This window comes from Xenopus tropicalis, chromosome 6 (genome assembly GCF_000004195.4).
Source record: "Xenopus tropicalis strain Nigerian chromosome 6, UCB_Xtro_10.0, whole genome shotgun sequence".
Classification (NCBI taxonomy): Eukaryota; Metazoa; Chordata; class Amphibia; order Anura; family Pipidae; genus Xenopus; species Xenopus tropicalis.
Window position 1 is genome coordinate 114,943,160 of NC_030682.2, and position 14,714 is coordinate 114,957,873.

Genomic DNA, 14,714 nt, shown 5'->3' on the forward strand with positions numbered 1-14,714 from the left:
GATAACATTTTTAAACAATACAGAGGGATTACAGCCTGAATCTGAGGTGTGAATCTGAGGGGGCCAGTTAATCTCAGTACTGATACCATTTAAAGATAACACAAAGTTAAGCCAAAGCAGACAGACAGGTGGGGGGGGGCCACACAGAGGGGGGGGGTCGAGGGCCACCAGTTGGACAGCACTGTTCTAGACCATCAGTACCAAACTGCCCCATGCTGTGGTTAGGGGAGTGTTTTTTTTGTATTTAGTCCCTCTATAAGCATAACAGCCAACAAAGAGTTGCAAGTGTTCAGCTGTGCTTGACTACAGAGCTTCACCCACAGTCTGGTATCGGTTCCTGTTTTACAGAGGCAGAAAACATTGAAACGTGAAGATAAAATGGTGGGGTTTCAAGAGATTTACAGTGAAAGTTCTTCAAAAACACAGGTTTTAATCATAATAACATGCAATGGTTTCCCCCTTAATGCTAAAAAAGCCCTATCATAACTGAGCAGGCACATATATACACCAAGGGGAAGTGTACACACAGACACATTGTATAAAGGTGGTCTACTGCACTAATATTTAGAACTCATGTACCACCAAAATCTATACCAAACAAACCGAGCAAGCAATCTCTAACTGCAATACTGACTGTGGTTTTGGGGCAAAAGCTGCACCAGCTGGTACCTGTAATATAAGACTATTACCTCTGTGTGTATTACTGCACTGTGTATTGACATTCCCATCTCTAAACATAAAGCAGGGGGTAAAAGCACAACATCTTATACCCTAGTCATCAGTTTGTAAAAGGGTACATAGATAGAAACTATGGTTGTGTAACACAGAAGGAAGGTGTAATTACCTTTGGTGCCCTTTTAATTAAGAAGCCATTTGACATCTGCTCTCTATTCAGCTTCTCGACATGACCCTTTTACCCTGGAAGTGTGTTATAAGGCCTGTCAATAGGGCATCAGGCTGTATGCGCCACAAATGATGTATCATCCTGCTCTAACTGCCCTGCATATCTGTTAAGTGGGGTTAAAATTTCTCCTTATTGGAGACCAAACCTCTGGCCATTTTACAGCCATTTATTCTTCTGACGTACATAGAATACAAAATACTTGGCTTTTCAGCAACATACACACATAACTAAAAATAAAGTAATCAAAGGCATTTACTTAGAGAACATTACAGCTTACAGGTATGAACATAAAATGATGGTTGGGACAGAGCACAGTAGAACGACATTTTTAGGGTGTGTTCCATGAAATCCGGTGTACAGTATTTCTCACTATGAAACTGGATTGCGCATGTCAATAAACCATTAAAACTAGCACACTCTAAACCCAGGGGGAGAAGAAAGCAAACACTGACTGCCAACTTATATTCTACTAACAGTTGTGACGTACAGGGACCTAGTGCAAAGCAACATTGCCAAGAAGATACATTATTTTAACATCTGACATAAGGTAGCATATTAGTGAGAATCCACTTGCCATGTTTCAGGATAACACTTTATTTATTAAATGGCTGTTAACCCACCCCCCCATAGCAATTTGATAAGTGCAGCCCACTGTTACAAGGGAACGCAGATCAGGCAGCACTTCTGTCTGGGCACAGTGACGCAAACATTTTCATCAAGGCAGGTCCACTAAAGTCTGCTTTCATCTGTGCTCATGGCAGTGACAGGAAAACCTGACACCACTAGCAAAGAACAAAATTCTAAAGCACAGCAAAAAAAGTAACCAACCCTATTGGGAATCAAGTATTTAAAAATAATATTTCGAGTTTGACTCTCCTTTATATGCTTATTCTCCAAAGAGATGTGAGCTGCATGACCCGACATCACAGGGCTTAAAATTCATAGGAAAAGCGCAGCAGAAAATGTGCAATTGGCCTGGAAATTGGACCACATAGTATTCAATATTTCACCAGATGCTGCATGACGCTGGGCCGTACCTGCAAGCAGACAGTGGTGTATAATGCCACTTTATAAGAAACACAAAGTATTTATAAGTTAGGGAAAAGGACTACGATCAGGAGTAGTTCTATGGAAGCTCTAACGCCAAAAGCAAGGGAACGAATGGCACAACTGTATCAATAAAAGTTTAATGCTGCCTCAGTTATAAAAACATTTTTTTTTCTTTCTTTTTTGTTTTTTTAAACATGCACCATAAAAATTGGTGCATACTCTCCCTGCTGTGAAAGAAAACTATTTCACAAAGTGATCGAACTTAAAAACCCAGCAAGTCCTATGGATAAATCCGGATTGGAACTTCTCTGCGGAAATCTACAAGATTTGGCTAGTTACAAAATGGTCTCTTCCTTTCTTTTTTTCTAGATGTAGTGGTGTCTTCTCCCATTAGCAAAACTGCAAGAGAAGGACATTAAGATATAAAGTGACAAGTACGTAACAGAAGATCTATTACACATATAACAATATGTAGCAAATGGCCACATCTTGGCGTGTAGCAGCATACCTATGGGAATAAGCATCCAGCTGCTCCACCATGATATGTTCTGACATAGATAAGACTCTCCCGAAGGGCAAGCCTTACCTGTTTTTTGTGAACTGCACGTGAGAATTGTTTGTAGAGCCCTGCGTATTGTTGCACGCTACAGACAAGCCTCTACTTGTGGGTCACTTACCAGAGTTCACAATGTATTTAGCTACACTTGCAAATTAGGGGAGTTAGTGGAGCTATCCTCTAACTGGTGTGTTGAGAGTTGGGAAGTTATTGAATTAAAACAAATACCTAATTTCTAAATCTAGAAACACAGAAAAGTCTTACTAAATAAGCCTCAATATAAGCAGAAATTCTCATCAAAGTACAAACAAATGAAGAAATAACCACAAATGCATCAACAAATAAAAACTAAGAATGAAAAAGGATTTGAAAATAGGGGGGGGGGGCAGGGTGTATATCAAACAGCAACATCCCTTCATCCCTTTAAGTGGATATACGGGGAATGCTTCAATACAGATACAGGCTAAACGGTATTCTACAAACATAGCAATGAACAAAGAACTTACCTTCCATCTGTTTCCACACTCGTTACAAAAGACAAATGTTGTCATCGGTTCATCAGCGCTTCGGGTCTGAACCTATATCAAGCAGAAAATAAAAATTCTCATAAATGAATGATAGTCACTTAAACCTTAGCTGTAGTTACTACAATGCTGGACAATAACCCGAAACCCAAATCTTTAAGGCCTATGTTTATTCTGAAACACACAAATCCACACTTGCTGAGAGACAGTACTGTAAAGCAATAGGTTTTTATTGAACAAATATCACCTACCTTAACAACTAGTGGCTATTGGTAGGATTCAGGTAGGTGTAATGTGATGGGTTAAAGGGGACCTGTCACCCTAAGATATAATTTGAAATTCTTTTCTATTGTGTTTGTTAAGCAAAATAAACTTCACATTATATAATTAATATAAATCTTGTTTCCTTCCGTCCTGGAATTACACAATCACATCAAATAGGAAGGTGCCATTTTGTGGACACTTATTAAGGCAAGCTTTGTATCACCACAAATCTTGTGTATGTGCCAGAATGGGGGACCTGATGCCCAGGCCCATGTACTGGCTGCACGATTAAATGGCTAGGAGGGAGGGGAAAAGAGAGAGCTGACTTGAAATTTAAAGGAACAGTAACACCAAAAAATGAAAGTGTATAAAAGTAACTAAAATATAATGTGCTGCTGCCCTGCACTGGAAAAAGTTGTGTGTTTACTTCAGAAAGTCTACTATAATTTATATAAATAAGCTGCTATGTAGCCATGGAGGCAGCCATTCAAAGGAGAAAAGGCACAGGCACATAGCAGATAACAGATAAAACACTATTGTATTCTACAGAGCTTATCTGTTATCTGCTATGTAACCTGTGCCTTTTCTCCTTTTTTCCAGCTTGAATGGCTGCCCCCGTGGCTACACAGCAGCTTATTATATAAATTATAGTAGTGTTACTGTAGCAAACACACCAGTTTTACCAGTGCAGGGCAACAGTGCATTATATTTTTATTACTTTAAAGCTCTTTCATTTTTTGGTGTTACTGTTCCTTTAAAGTACTTGTCTGCCCCGCCTCTATGCCTAAGGCATAGAGGCGGGGCCTAAGGCAGGGTAATAAATGATTGACAGCTGGGATTTTTAAATGCCTTTATAATGGGCTCGGATGTGTTGATATAAATATCAATTTGGGTTTCTTGTTTAATTTGAAAAGGACTTATTATACAGCTTTTTATGTCTGGGTGACAGGTCCACTTTAAAGGTTGCCCAGCACTTGCCTACCACAAGGCTGTATAGATGGGACACAGCTAACTCAGTGGCATCTAAGGGCTTCTACGGTTTCCTGGACTTAAAGTTTTGTTTTTGTACAGGTATTGGACCCCTTACCCGGAAACCCATTATCCAGAAAGTTCCGAATTACGGAAAGGCCATCTCCCATAGACTCAATTTTAATCAAATAATTCACATTTTTAAAAATGGTTTTGTTTTTCTCTGTAATAAAGCAGTACCTCGTACTTGATCCTAACTAAGATATAATTAATCCTTATTGGAGGCAAAACAAGCCTATTGGGTTTACTTAATATTTAAATTATTTTTTAAGCAGACTTAAGGTAGGAGATCCGAATTACGGAAAGACCCCTTATCCAGAAAACCCCAGGTCCCGAGCATCCTGTATTATGGGTCCCATACCTGTAATATACTCTGGAGGGGCACTGTTACCATGAGGCAAGGTGGCAGTGCCCGCAAGTTACCAGGGGAGAGCAAAAGGAACTTTAAAATTAAAATTTTTGGCTCCTCTAGTGCAGCAAGTGGAACATCCCCTCTAAACTGTTCCTATCTACTGTCTGACTTGCCTGGGTGTAAGTGCAATTCTTCTTTTTGCATTTCCCGCAGGTGAACAGGTCAGTCTCTGTGCCTCCTGTCCTGGCCATCTGATGCTCTCGGATAGCCTCTTTGGTCAGATTTTTACGCATTTCTTTCAGCTCATCACTAGCCATTTCCTGCACAAGAAAGGAGGAAAAATATTAAGTTTCTAACTGGCTACAGTAGTTACAGCAGGGCAAGGGTTACAGTAGGATATGAAACCTGTTTGCTGAGATAGATATTGTTGACTGTATAGCTGAACGGCTAATAAAACAATGTTTCCATTTTTCTGTAACCCTTTTATTAGATAAATGGGTCCTGGAAATACGATGGAACTTTATGAAAAAAAATAACTGTTCTTTACTTTAACAAACAAAATACCTTTTCAGAAGAAATCTGTTAGCGTTACACAAATGTGTGGGTATTGCAGTAAAGCCGCTGTTAAATCAACAGCAAGAAAGTATAAACGCAGGAAGCCACTATTACCACATAAAAACCATTGGAGAATAACAGGTGAAGACCAAAAGAACCCAGCTGCATGTTTACCAGTCACTCATTATGGCTTTTTACATCATGGGTACATTTGTATCTAGTCCCTACTGGAAACAAAGCATATTGCTCAAGGGACAACTCTGCTCAGAATGCTACCTCACAGGTACTAAAGTGGCCGGATTTCTTTATTAATAAATGGATTACTGGTGTGCAGCACGTGTTTTCATCTTTCTGCAAGTGCAAGCATAAAGCCAAGCTGAAGAAACTCAACTCATACCTCTGCAGACATTCTTGCAAACAAATCAGGAGCAATGTTTCCACATAGAACATTTCTTCTCAGGTTTGGATTTTTTGCATCCTTGAGGTTTGCAATTCTGCTCCGGATTCTGTTTTTGTATTTTGCTTCTGTGTTTTTGAATTCTTGAAATACTGGTGCAAGGGACTTAAGGAATATTGCTGCTTAAGACTTGATATTAGCCAACAAAGCTAACAGCTCCCTGGGGCTCATTTATAAACACTGGGCAAATTTGCACCTGGGCAGTAACCCATGGTAACCAATCAAATGTGTACTTTCATCGTGCAACCTGCAGGTGGCTGAAAGATGCAAAGCACTGATTGATTGCTATGGGTTAATGCCCATGGGCAAATTCGCCCTGTGTTTATAAATTAACCCCACTGTTGTGCCTTTAAGAAATCTAAGGGTGCTGTTCTACACAACAGTAAGTCTAGAAAATGCTTTATAGGCCACATTTGACTAAATGATAGTGGCATCTTGCCAAGTCTCCTTAATTATATACTATGCCATGCCCATGTTGGCATGGCATAGTAAAAAGTGAATCAGTATAACCTTCACTGAAGCTAGGAGAAGCACAAAAAAAAAAAAAAAAAAAAAATGGGGGGGGAATACAATCTGCAGAGGCCCTTAAAAATGAAATAAATGGAAACAATACAACTACAGTGTAGGTATACACTAAAAGCCAATGCAGGGTCAAAAAAAATCTCTATATTCAATGCAAAACTTGAAAGTGAAATTAATGTTATAGGCAACTCATTGTACTAGAAGAGGCAGCTTTAGTAGGCAACACCTTTTATAGCAGCTTATGGCACAGCCTTTCCCTCTTTAGTCTAATGTATTTGTGCGATGAAGTACTATGGTTTTTATATAAAATGAAATAAAAAGGATATCTTCCTCGATCTGAGCACCAAGTTCATCAACATCAGCACCAATGGCAATGTGGTCATCTAAAAAGAATAGAAAGATGTCAAAGGTTAATCAACTGATTGGCAAATTCTCTTTCAAGGCGCATGGGGCAGAATAACACAGGTGCTGTACTGCACTGTTCATAAAGTGGGTCAGAATACAGAAATGCAAGCTAACCATACACGGAACATCAAGTAAAGAAAAGGTTCATTTGCCCTTCTGTTTCAATATATACCAATTTTGTGTGTGGGTCTCCTGTAAAAGTGTTTAAGTGTTTTATGTCAAATCCAACGCTGTTTTGGTCCAAAAAGCCCAATGGAAACTCTGGTAATAAAATTCTCCTAAAGGGCCACATTCAGACCTAGGGCCGGGTGTGTGGCAACCCTGCTGCAGAGTACAGTTTTGTTTGTTTTCCAATTATTATGAGTTCAGAGACCACCATTTCATCTAAAATTGACACAGTAGGACATTTTACTATCTGTAAGACCACACACTGCTTCACAAAATCATAACTGACTTGTTTAACTGTTAGCAGTTCCGTGTTTTTTTAGGAGTATTTTAGTAGTTTAGAGTCTAATCAATAATTGGGCATAAACATTTAACACCCTCAAATCCTACTACAAAAATTGCAAAACAAGACTACGTGTTTCTTACCCCAAAATGCACATGACAACATCTTCTAACAAAAAATAAGACTGCAAGTGCACCCCCTGCTGGCACAGCAAACTATCCTGTCTACCCTGCCACCAAACGTTCCCAAATCACAGGGCTGGGAGCAGCTTTCTAATTATCAGACAAATGTATGCACTTCTGATGCTCACTCAGTCAGACACTAGGGAGCTAGGCCAGTTTTGGGTCAGCATTATAAATTCCCAGACGTTCAACCAAAGACAGGCACCTGTGCAATACATATATATATTTATGTTATGTATTTCCCATACAATAATATGGCAAATCATGGCAACTTCCTTCACAAGTTACTATTAAGTATCCTCCCTTTATGAAACATGTCTCTCTATCGGAATCTACGTTTCCTTTGTCTAGACAAAGTAATGAAACTAACTGTTAAATAAAAGACTACACAAAGCCATGGACAATGTGTATAGCTTAGACAACCTGAATACTGGTTATTTCAGTTTGTCCAATAAGTGGTATTGACATGCATATAAATCATCAGCCAACCAGATTAATGGGTCTACTCCACCTAAATGGTAGTGCCCAAATGTTAGGTTGCAATCTATTAGATCTTGAGCAAGATATCACAACAGGACAGCAGCAAAGCATGATCCATAAATAATTCTATTGGACCACCCTTCTGGGTACTACACATATTTTACACAAAAGTGTTTGGTACAATACGGCACTTTCTTTTGGTGTAATGAAAAAAATTACAGTTTCCCTGGAAAACACCATGTACTGGGTAACTGAAATATATCTAACTTCTCTCCCTAAAATGTTATTCCAGAGTCCTATATACCTTATATACAAAGAACTTGTCATAAAAAAAATCAAAGAAATTGGTAATGAAAAGTGTAATAAATATAAACTAAATTCATAAGCCTGTGAACATACAAGTGGTCCTACACCCCAATATAATCTCCTCCAGGAGTGTGAAGTTCAAGAAACAAAGGGGGTGGGCAATACCAATTATATTAACAGGGGTTAGCTGGTGAGCAAAACTGCCATAATAACAAAGTGGATAAAGTCACTGAAAAACTTTTTCAGCTTCAGAGTTAGAAATTTTAATTACAGTCCAAACTAAATAATTAAAAAAGGACAAAACCAAAAGTTCAAAATTGTAAATATACAACAACGACAACACAAAGATCATGAGAATTTTTGCTGCACATAAACTCACCTCCTGTTTTTAGTGCTGTAGCCAATAGCTCTCGACATTTAATTCTTACTGAATCTGAAGTACTAGGTGCTCTGGGAAAAGAAGTAATGAAGCCGTCTGAAGGAGCTGGACATTCTTCCTTTCGGGCACTAATGTTTGTGCTAGAACTGCTGGAAAATAAAGTGTAAATTCCCATAGTATTCTAGACCATGGATTTGGAACAGGATGCAAGGTTTCTTGAAGAAAACCCCACAAAAACCCTGCACACCAGAAAAAACTTCCCCAGGGAGGTATTTATAATTAAAAAAACATTTTATTCATTTAAACATGATACAGAAAAAAAGTATCAAACTTTAAACATTGTATATCCATCAAAAAGCAAATAAATACATGAGAGAATACCCCAACGTTTCGGCTCAAACACCTTTGTCAAGGGAGGGAGCTCTCCATTTCTCTAAATTGTATATTCTTTAACAGTGAAGCCCAGCAGATTGTCAAGGCTCATCTGGGCAAAACGGACAACAAAGCAAGGTATGATATTGCTTCTTGACCGATTGTATGTACTACTGAATAACACTGTATACGGACAGGAGAAGGTGCAATTAAACTGCTAAAAGCCCATTTCTTGTTTTTCTAAAAAAAAGTTACACAATAAAATGGAACACCGGCAACCCAAAAGATTTCTTAAACAGTTACATTTTCTAAGCTGGATTCATTAACTTTCATTTCATTAAGATGGATAAGGTAATATAAACTCTTTGGGATTTCTACATCTGTTGAGACATGTTAATAAGATTAACCAATAGGAATCCAGCTTAGAAAATGCAACTAGTTTTTCTTAACTCAAAATGTTTTCTAGCTACTGAAAGCACAAAATATTTTACCAATTCAAGTCGCCTATAGACATGCACTGTGTTGAATGCAATAGTTGTTGCATGTTGTTGTTGACTAATTGCCTCCCTAATAGAATTATTGACCAATGGAATTAATGGAATTTAACAACTTTAAACTAGTAAACACTTTCTCCAAAAAAATATTGCTTTTTTTTTTTTTTAAACTAGAAGGACCATTGGCCTTGGGGAAAAAAAGAAGTGAATAAATACATGGGGGGTGCTTAACATACAGGTACCTCCCCAGTAAAAAAGGTTCATGGGGGGGTGAATTATCTGTAGACAGCAACACCGCTACAGAACATAGCTAACTGAAATAGTTGAAATATGGTATTATACCTCTCTTCCCTGGCTTCTGGGCTATTCTGTGCAGGTGCTGGTTGATCTTTTCTCTTTTCTTCCATGTCAGCTGATGGTCCATCTAGAGAGATGTAAAATCATATTTAGAATGAATTTGGTAGAGTTTTTACACTACAGGTGAAAAATAAAATGTTGCTGTGGAGAGAGCTGTAATAAACAGTGTTTATTACAATCCAACACGACTTGTTATCCACACTATGGATTAGACACCAGCGAGCTACTAATGGGGCAGAATCAAACATGATAAGACAGGCTAAACAATATAAAAAAAAACAAAAACAAAAAAAACAGAACCACCTTCATAACCACAAAACTCCCAAAAATATATTTTTTTGTTACATAGACACACCTGATTCCACAGATTGAAAGGAAACCATGAAACACAGATGAACAATTTCCCAATGACCATTAAGGTCACATGCAACTCCTCTCACCTTGTTCCACTGTGAAGTGATGAATTCTAAAACTCAAAAGTACCTCTACTTTTCTGCACACTACCTATTTTAAGTCCCATTTACCATCAATTTACAATAGAAACAAATGAGGGAGGGGGTTGCATGACTGTGAGCCTAAGGGGGGGGGGCAGGAAATATAGTACCTGCTGCACTGGCAGTCTACCATGTTGTTTACTTTTAATCTGTGTATTCAGGTATATGTAAACAATACACATTTATATTTATTTCTGGAAGTTCAAGTAGTATTTATGCACCTTTTGAACATGTCAAATAGGGGTGGAGGTAGATTTTTTAATTTAAAGTGGAAAATTGGAAGTGGTACGACTTAGCAAAATAAACTTTTTCCAAGTAGGAAAACATTACCAAAGTGTGCAGAGATATTGGCAGTGGGAAGTGTCAAGCACTGAAAACTATTTGTTTGGAGGCTGAAGGTAAGCTCAGCTTTTCTATTTACTAAAACATGCATGTTTATTTTACAAGCCAAGGAACAAATACAAATCTTCATGGAAAAAAAGGAGTAGTGCAAATTTAAATTACACAAAACTTCTTGTTCTAGATTACATGCACACATTTAAGCATTTTTACTATTTTAATAACATAATAACAATAAACATACACTACTCCCATTCCCTAAACCATCTCACATTCTAAAGCCTCTTTTACCTAAGAGCTTTTTCCAGGACTTGATAAGAGACTTGGCTAGAGAAGTCACTTCTTCTTCCCCGCTTTGTTTACGGATGGCATTCACAGACATTCCAATCCGGGTGGACTAAACATAAAAACAGAAATGTTAATACAGATACAGGTGCAGATGTACAACTGGCATTTACCAGAGGTTTATCTAAAATTGGATAATTGCCATAAACTCTGCGAGAATAGAAAACGAAAGTGAAACTGCCAGACCAACTTGAGAGACAGCTTTTGTTGTTGTTGTGCCTGCCAACAACGTCCAATGCAGCGGGACTGCACTGTGCCATAAAATCTCTGCTACTTCATATTCATACCAACATATTTTTATGCATGCATAACTATAATCAAGAGGACATCCAGCCATGCATTGGTACAAGGCTCAGCCTAATATGCATGCTCTGTATTCAAACCGTATAATGAAATCATCATAAACAAAGTATAAGAGTGTCAACGAATACAAAGCACTACGTTATATAAAAGTCATTGCAATACAGCAGCCAAACAGAAATTAATATTGCAGGCTGGAATGTATTAAAATGGGAAGGCAAATAATTAAAAACCATGACCAAATAAAACTGATGACCACTGAAAAATTGCTTAGATAGGCACACATGCCTTTTAATCACATAGAGCAAATCTAGCTGCTGTATGCTGAATAAGTAACCTGGTAAAATATCCTAAATATGTACTCCTTTAATTTAAGTACATGATTTCTTAGTATCTTAGCTATGCAGCCACGCACTTCCATGTTTTATTGCAGGGAATTTCTTTGCTTTGATCTATTTATATTATGTCCCCCAAACACCTGTTTTTACAAAGAAAACACTTGGCTCCCAATTGCAGCAATGTTGGCATACATGGATGCAGCTGTTGCAGGCATTGGAAGATAAAACAATATCAGAGTGAAATCCTTCCTCATGTGTTACAGCTGCCAACTGAAACTGTTGAGACTTTACTTGTATGTAATGGGCAAATAACTTCACTTTCACTTGAGTGAAACTGCAGCAATATTAAAAGTAATGAAATGGCTGAATGGCAATAGTAAAGGCTTTGTGGATAATTTCATTAAAGCTGAACAAAATGTAATTATGCTGCATATTCCATTAGAGGTGTATAATCCAATGTTATATACTTGTTATTGACACTTTATGTCCCCTTAAAAAAGAAAGTTATTTAGAACGATCTTGCTTTTTCATTTATTCCCATGTGCACAAATCAGACCGTACCTGTACTATAGCCAACTAGCTTGTTTATTCACATACCTGAAGCAGCTCCAAGGTCATAGGAAGATTTTTAAGTTCTTTCAATAAATCCAGAGCTCCTGCCTGCAAAACAACATAAAGGCAACAATAAGTACAGCATTGTCTATGATATAGTACTGAGCTTGCAATGCAAATCCCACGGGGAAGCACATTCACCACTCAGAGAGTAAGACACAATTCTCATATCCAATACATACAATTTACTATGCAAAGCCTAACCAGACCATGCAGCTGCAGAGTAAGAGTAGTGCAACTAGGTTAAACAACTACATTTACAGTGTTCACTTTCATAAACAAATACCAGTATAGCAATTTTCTCTTCTTCTGCAGAGAGCCAGCTCTACTATAATAATCTGCAGATGAGCTAATGGGCCCCCTCTACACTGCTCTTTTCTGACTGGTTTCAGTATGACTTGCACTGAGACACCAGTCATTTGATATATACTTTCCTCACCCTACATAAAACGAAGAAAACACCAGAACAGTAATGAACACCAACCTTCGTGTTGCAGAATGAGCAATGTGGGGTTTTAGCAAATCCTATTTACATTGTGCAAACGAAACAGAACTTCTACTGAATATATATGTTTTTCTATACGCTTCCCATTATAAGGGCTCTGGCACACGGGGAGATTAGTCGCCCGCAACAAAACTCCCTGTTCGCGGGTGACTAATCTCCCCGACTTGCCTTCCCCTTCCATCCCACCGGCGAAAATGTAAGTCGCCGGTGGGATGGCATACTTCGCGAGGCAACTTCGGCGATTTGCGCAAAATCGCGCCACCGTGTGCCATCCCGTGTGTCACATCCCACCGGCGACTTACATTTTCGCCGGTGGGATGGCAGCTCGGGGAGATTAGTCGCCCGCGAACAGGGAGTTTTGTCGCGGGTGACTAATCTTCCTGTGTGCCAGAGCCCTAAAGGACAAACTGCTTTTTTTTTGGTCACTAAAGTACAAATAAAGAGTTCTGCATAAACAAACCCCTGCCATCTGAGTTAAGGAGCAGCTTATTAAACAGAGGGCTTATCTATTGGTCTTAGTTTTATCAGCTTTCATTCCCAAAAGTGTCAGGTTTAGTGCAAAAAATAACAAAAAACATAGGTGTCTTAATTAATACCTACTGGTCCTTAGTTTGGAAATGCATTTTATGGGGGGGAGGGAGTCGGTGAACATAATGTGGATAATTATTTCTATTTGGTGGGAGGAGAAAGCAGCACGGTGGCACTGTGGTACTTATTATATAGGCATGCACAAGTCTCAGTGTCTCAGTGCAACAACATTTTCCATGAGGGGAATGCTGGAAAAGATGAACGGAGCATCAGCTGCAGTCAAGCAATGTCGCCAATCTGAACACACAGCTGATGAAACATTCTCACCCAGCCCCCAACAAACTACAACTCTCAGCCTACAGTTACAGGACGCTGGCACCTGGGAGCCAGGGGGTTTGGAATCACCGTCCTAGTAAGGCTTGCTCGCCAACTGCACCCAGACGGGAGACGGTTGAATAGCAATGGCGGCCCCGCCTCCACGCACCGTGTTTTTCTTCTGCACCATCCGCTCCATCTTCTTGGCGATGTGAATGATTTCATCACCCGCCGCAGAACTCATGTTTCCGATCCCCCGGGCCCTCGCTCGCCGTGCCGATAGTCCCCACGCTCAGTCAGTCAGCAGCAAGGAAAGAGGCGGGGAACAGGCAATAACACCGCCCTAACCCGACTGATTTCCCGCCTGCTCGATCGCTCAGCAAAGCACCATCTAAAAACCTTTGGCCCGAACCGGAAGCTAAGTGCGACCAAACGGAAGTAGCAGTGGGTCTACTGTCACTGTGAGTGTAGGTACCCCTTTGGCGTGTCTTACACACAGGAAGTGACGTAAGACAAATATGGCGTCGAACACAAAAAAAAACTAAGCTTAGTCCGTATCATTTTATCTGATTAGTAGCGTAGGATATTACAGACTGCTTCCATTAGTGTATTTGGTTATACGCCATGGGGGTACATGGAAAGAGGAAGGCACTGCGTGAATATTTGTCGGGACTTTCTACTATTAACATGAGCCGAATGAACAGCAGTTCCACCTCCCGCCATTAGGTGACACTATTGCAGCTATGGCTATGCATTGCCGCAAATGTTGGAAATCCCCTGAACAATGCAATTTAACAATGCAGGAGAGAGAGAATTAGCAATAAGTGTATTTCCACTGGCTACTGTTTCCTCTATTGTGTACTCACACCCACAACAAATTCTAGATCTGCACGTAGGCTTCTGTATGAAAGTAATTTAGTGCATATTTGGACATAGCTAAATGCACTAATCCCCATTTGCAGTAGCAAAATGTGTTGTCCAGGGGCAGTAATCCATTGCTGTCAGGGTTGCCAGATTTATTTTTCTAAACCTGCCAAAGTCAGTTTTAAAACCAGCCCAAAACTAGCCAAAAGCCACTTTGCAAGTAGCCCAAAAATAGCCCAATATTTACAATGTGCGTATGATCACTACCCATGCCCTGTACCCCCTCTCCAGTTACTGGGAAGGCTGATAATTCCCTGCCCTCTGTGCCCAGTCCAGCTGGGAAGTCACTACAAAAACAGATTCCAAGTTGCATTAACCCCAGACTTGATATACATATGGGTACACTGAACTACAACTCTCAGAAGCCCCGATCCTGCT

At 39.4% G+C, this 14,714-nt stretch overlaps 1 protein-coding gene across 2 annotated transcripts; it reads right to left on the bottom strand.

The window, feature by feature from the left end:
- Nucleotides 1-1,138: 1,138 nt before the first annotated feature.
- tcea1 (transcription elongation factor A (SII), 1) lies at nucleotides 1,139-13,891 on the bottom strand. Of its 2 annotated transcripts, none has more exons than XM_018094580.2 (10): nucleotides 13,582-13,891; nucleotides 12,050-12,112; nucleotides 10,761-10,866; nucleotides 9,622-9,703; nucleotides 8,414-8,559; nucleotides 6,540-6,596; nucleotides 5,632-5,786; nucleotides 4,853-4,999; nucleotides 3,017-3,088; nucleotides 1,139-2,353 (listed from the first exon to the last, which is right to left on the bottom strand). In XM_018094580.2, the coding sequence occupies exons 1-10, from the start codon at nucleotides 13,654-13,656 to the stop codon at nucleotides 2,345-2,347; spliced, it is 912 nt and encodes a 303-aa protein (XP_017950069.1). In that variant the 5' UTR covers nucleotides 13,657-13,891; the 3' UTR covers nucleotides 1,139-2,344.
- Nucleotides 13,892-14,714: the final 823 nt, after the last annotated feature.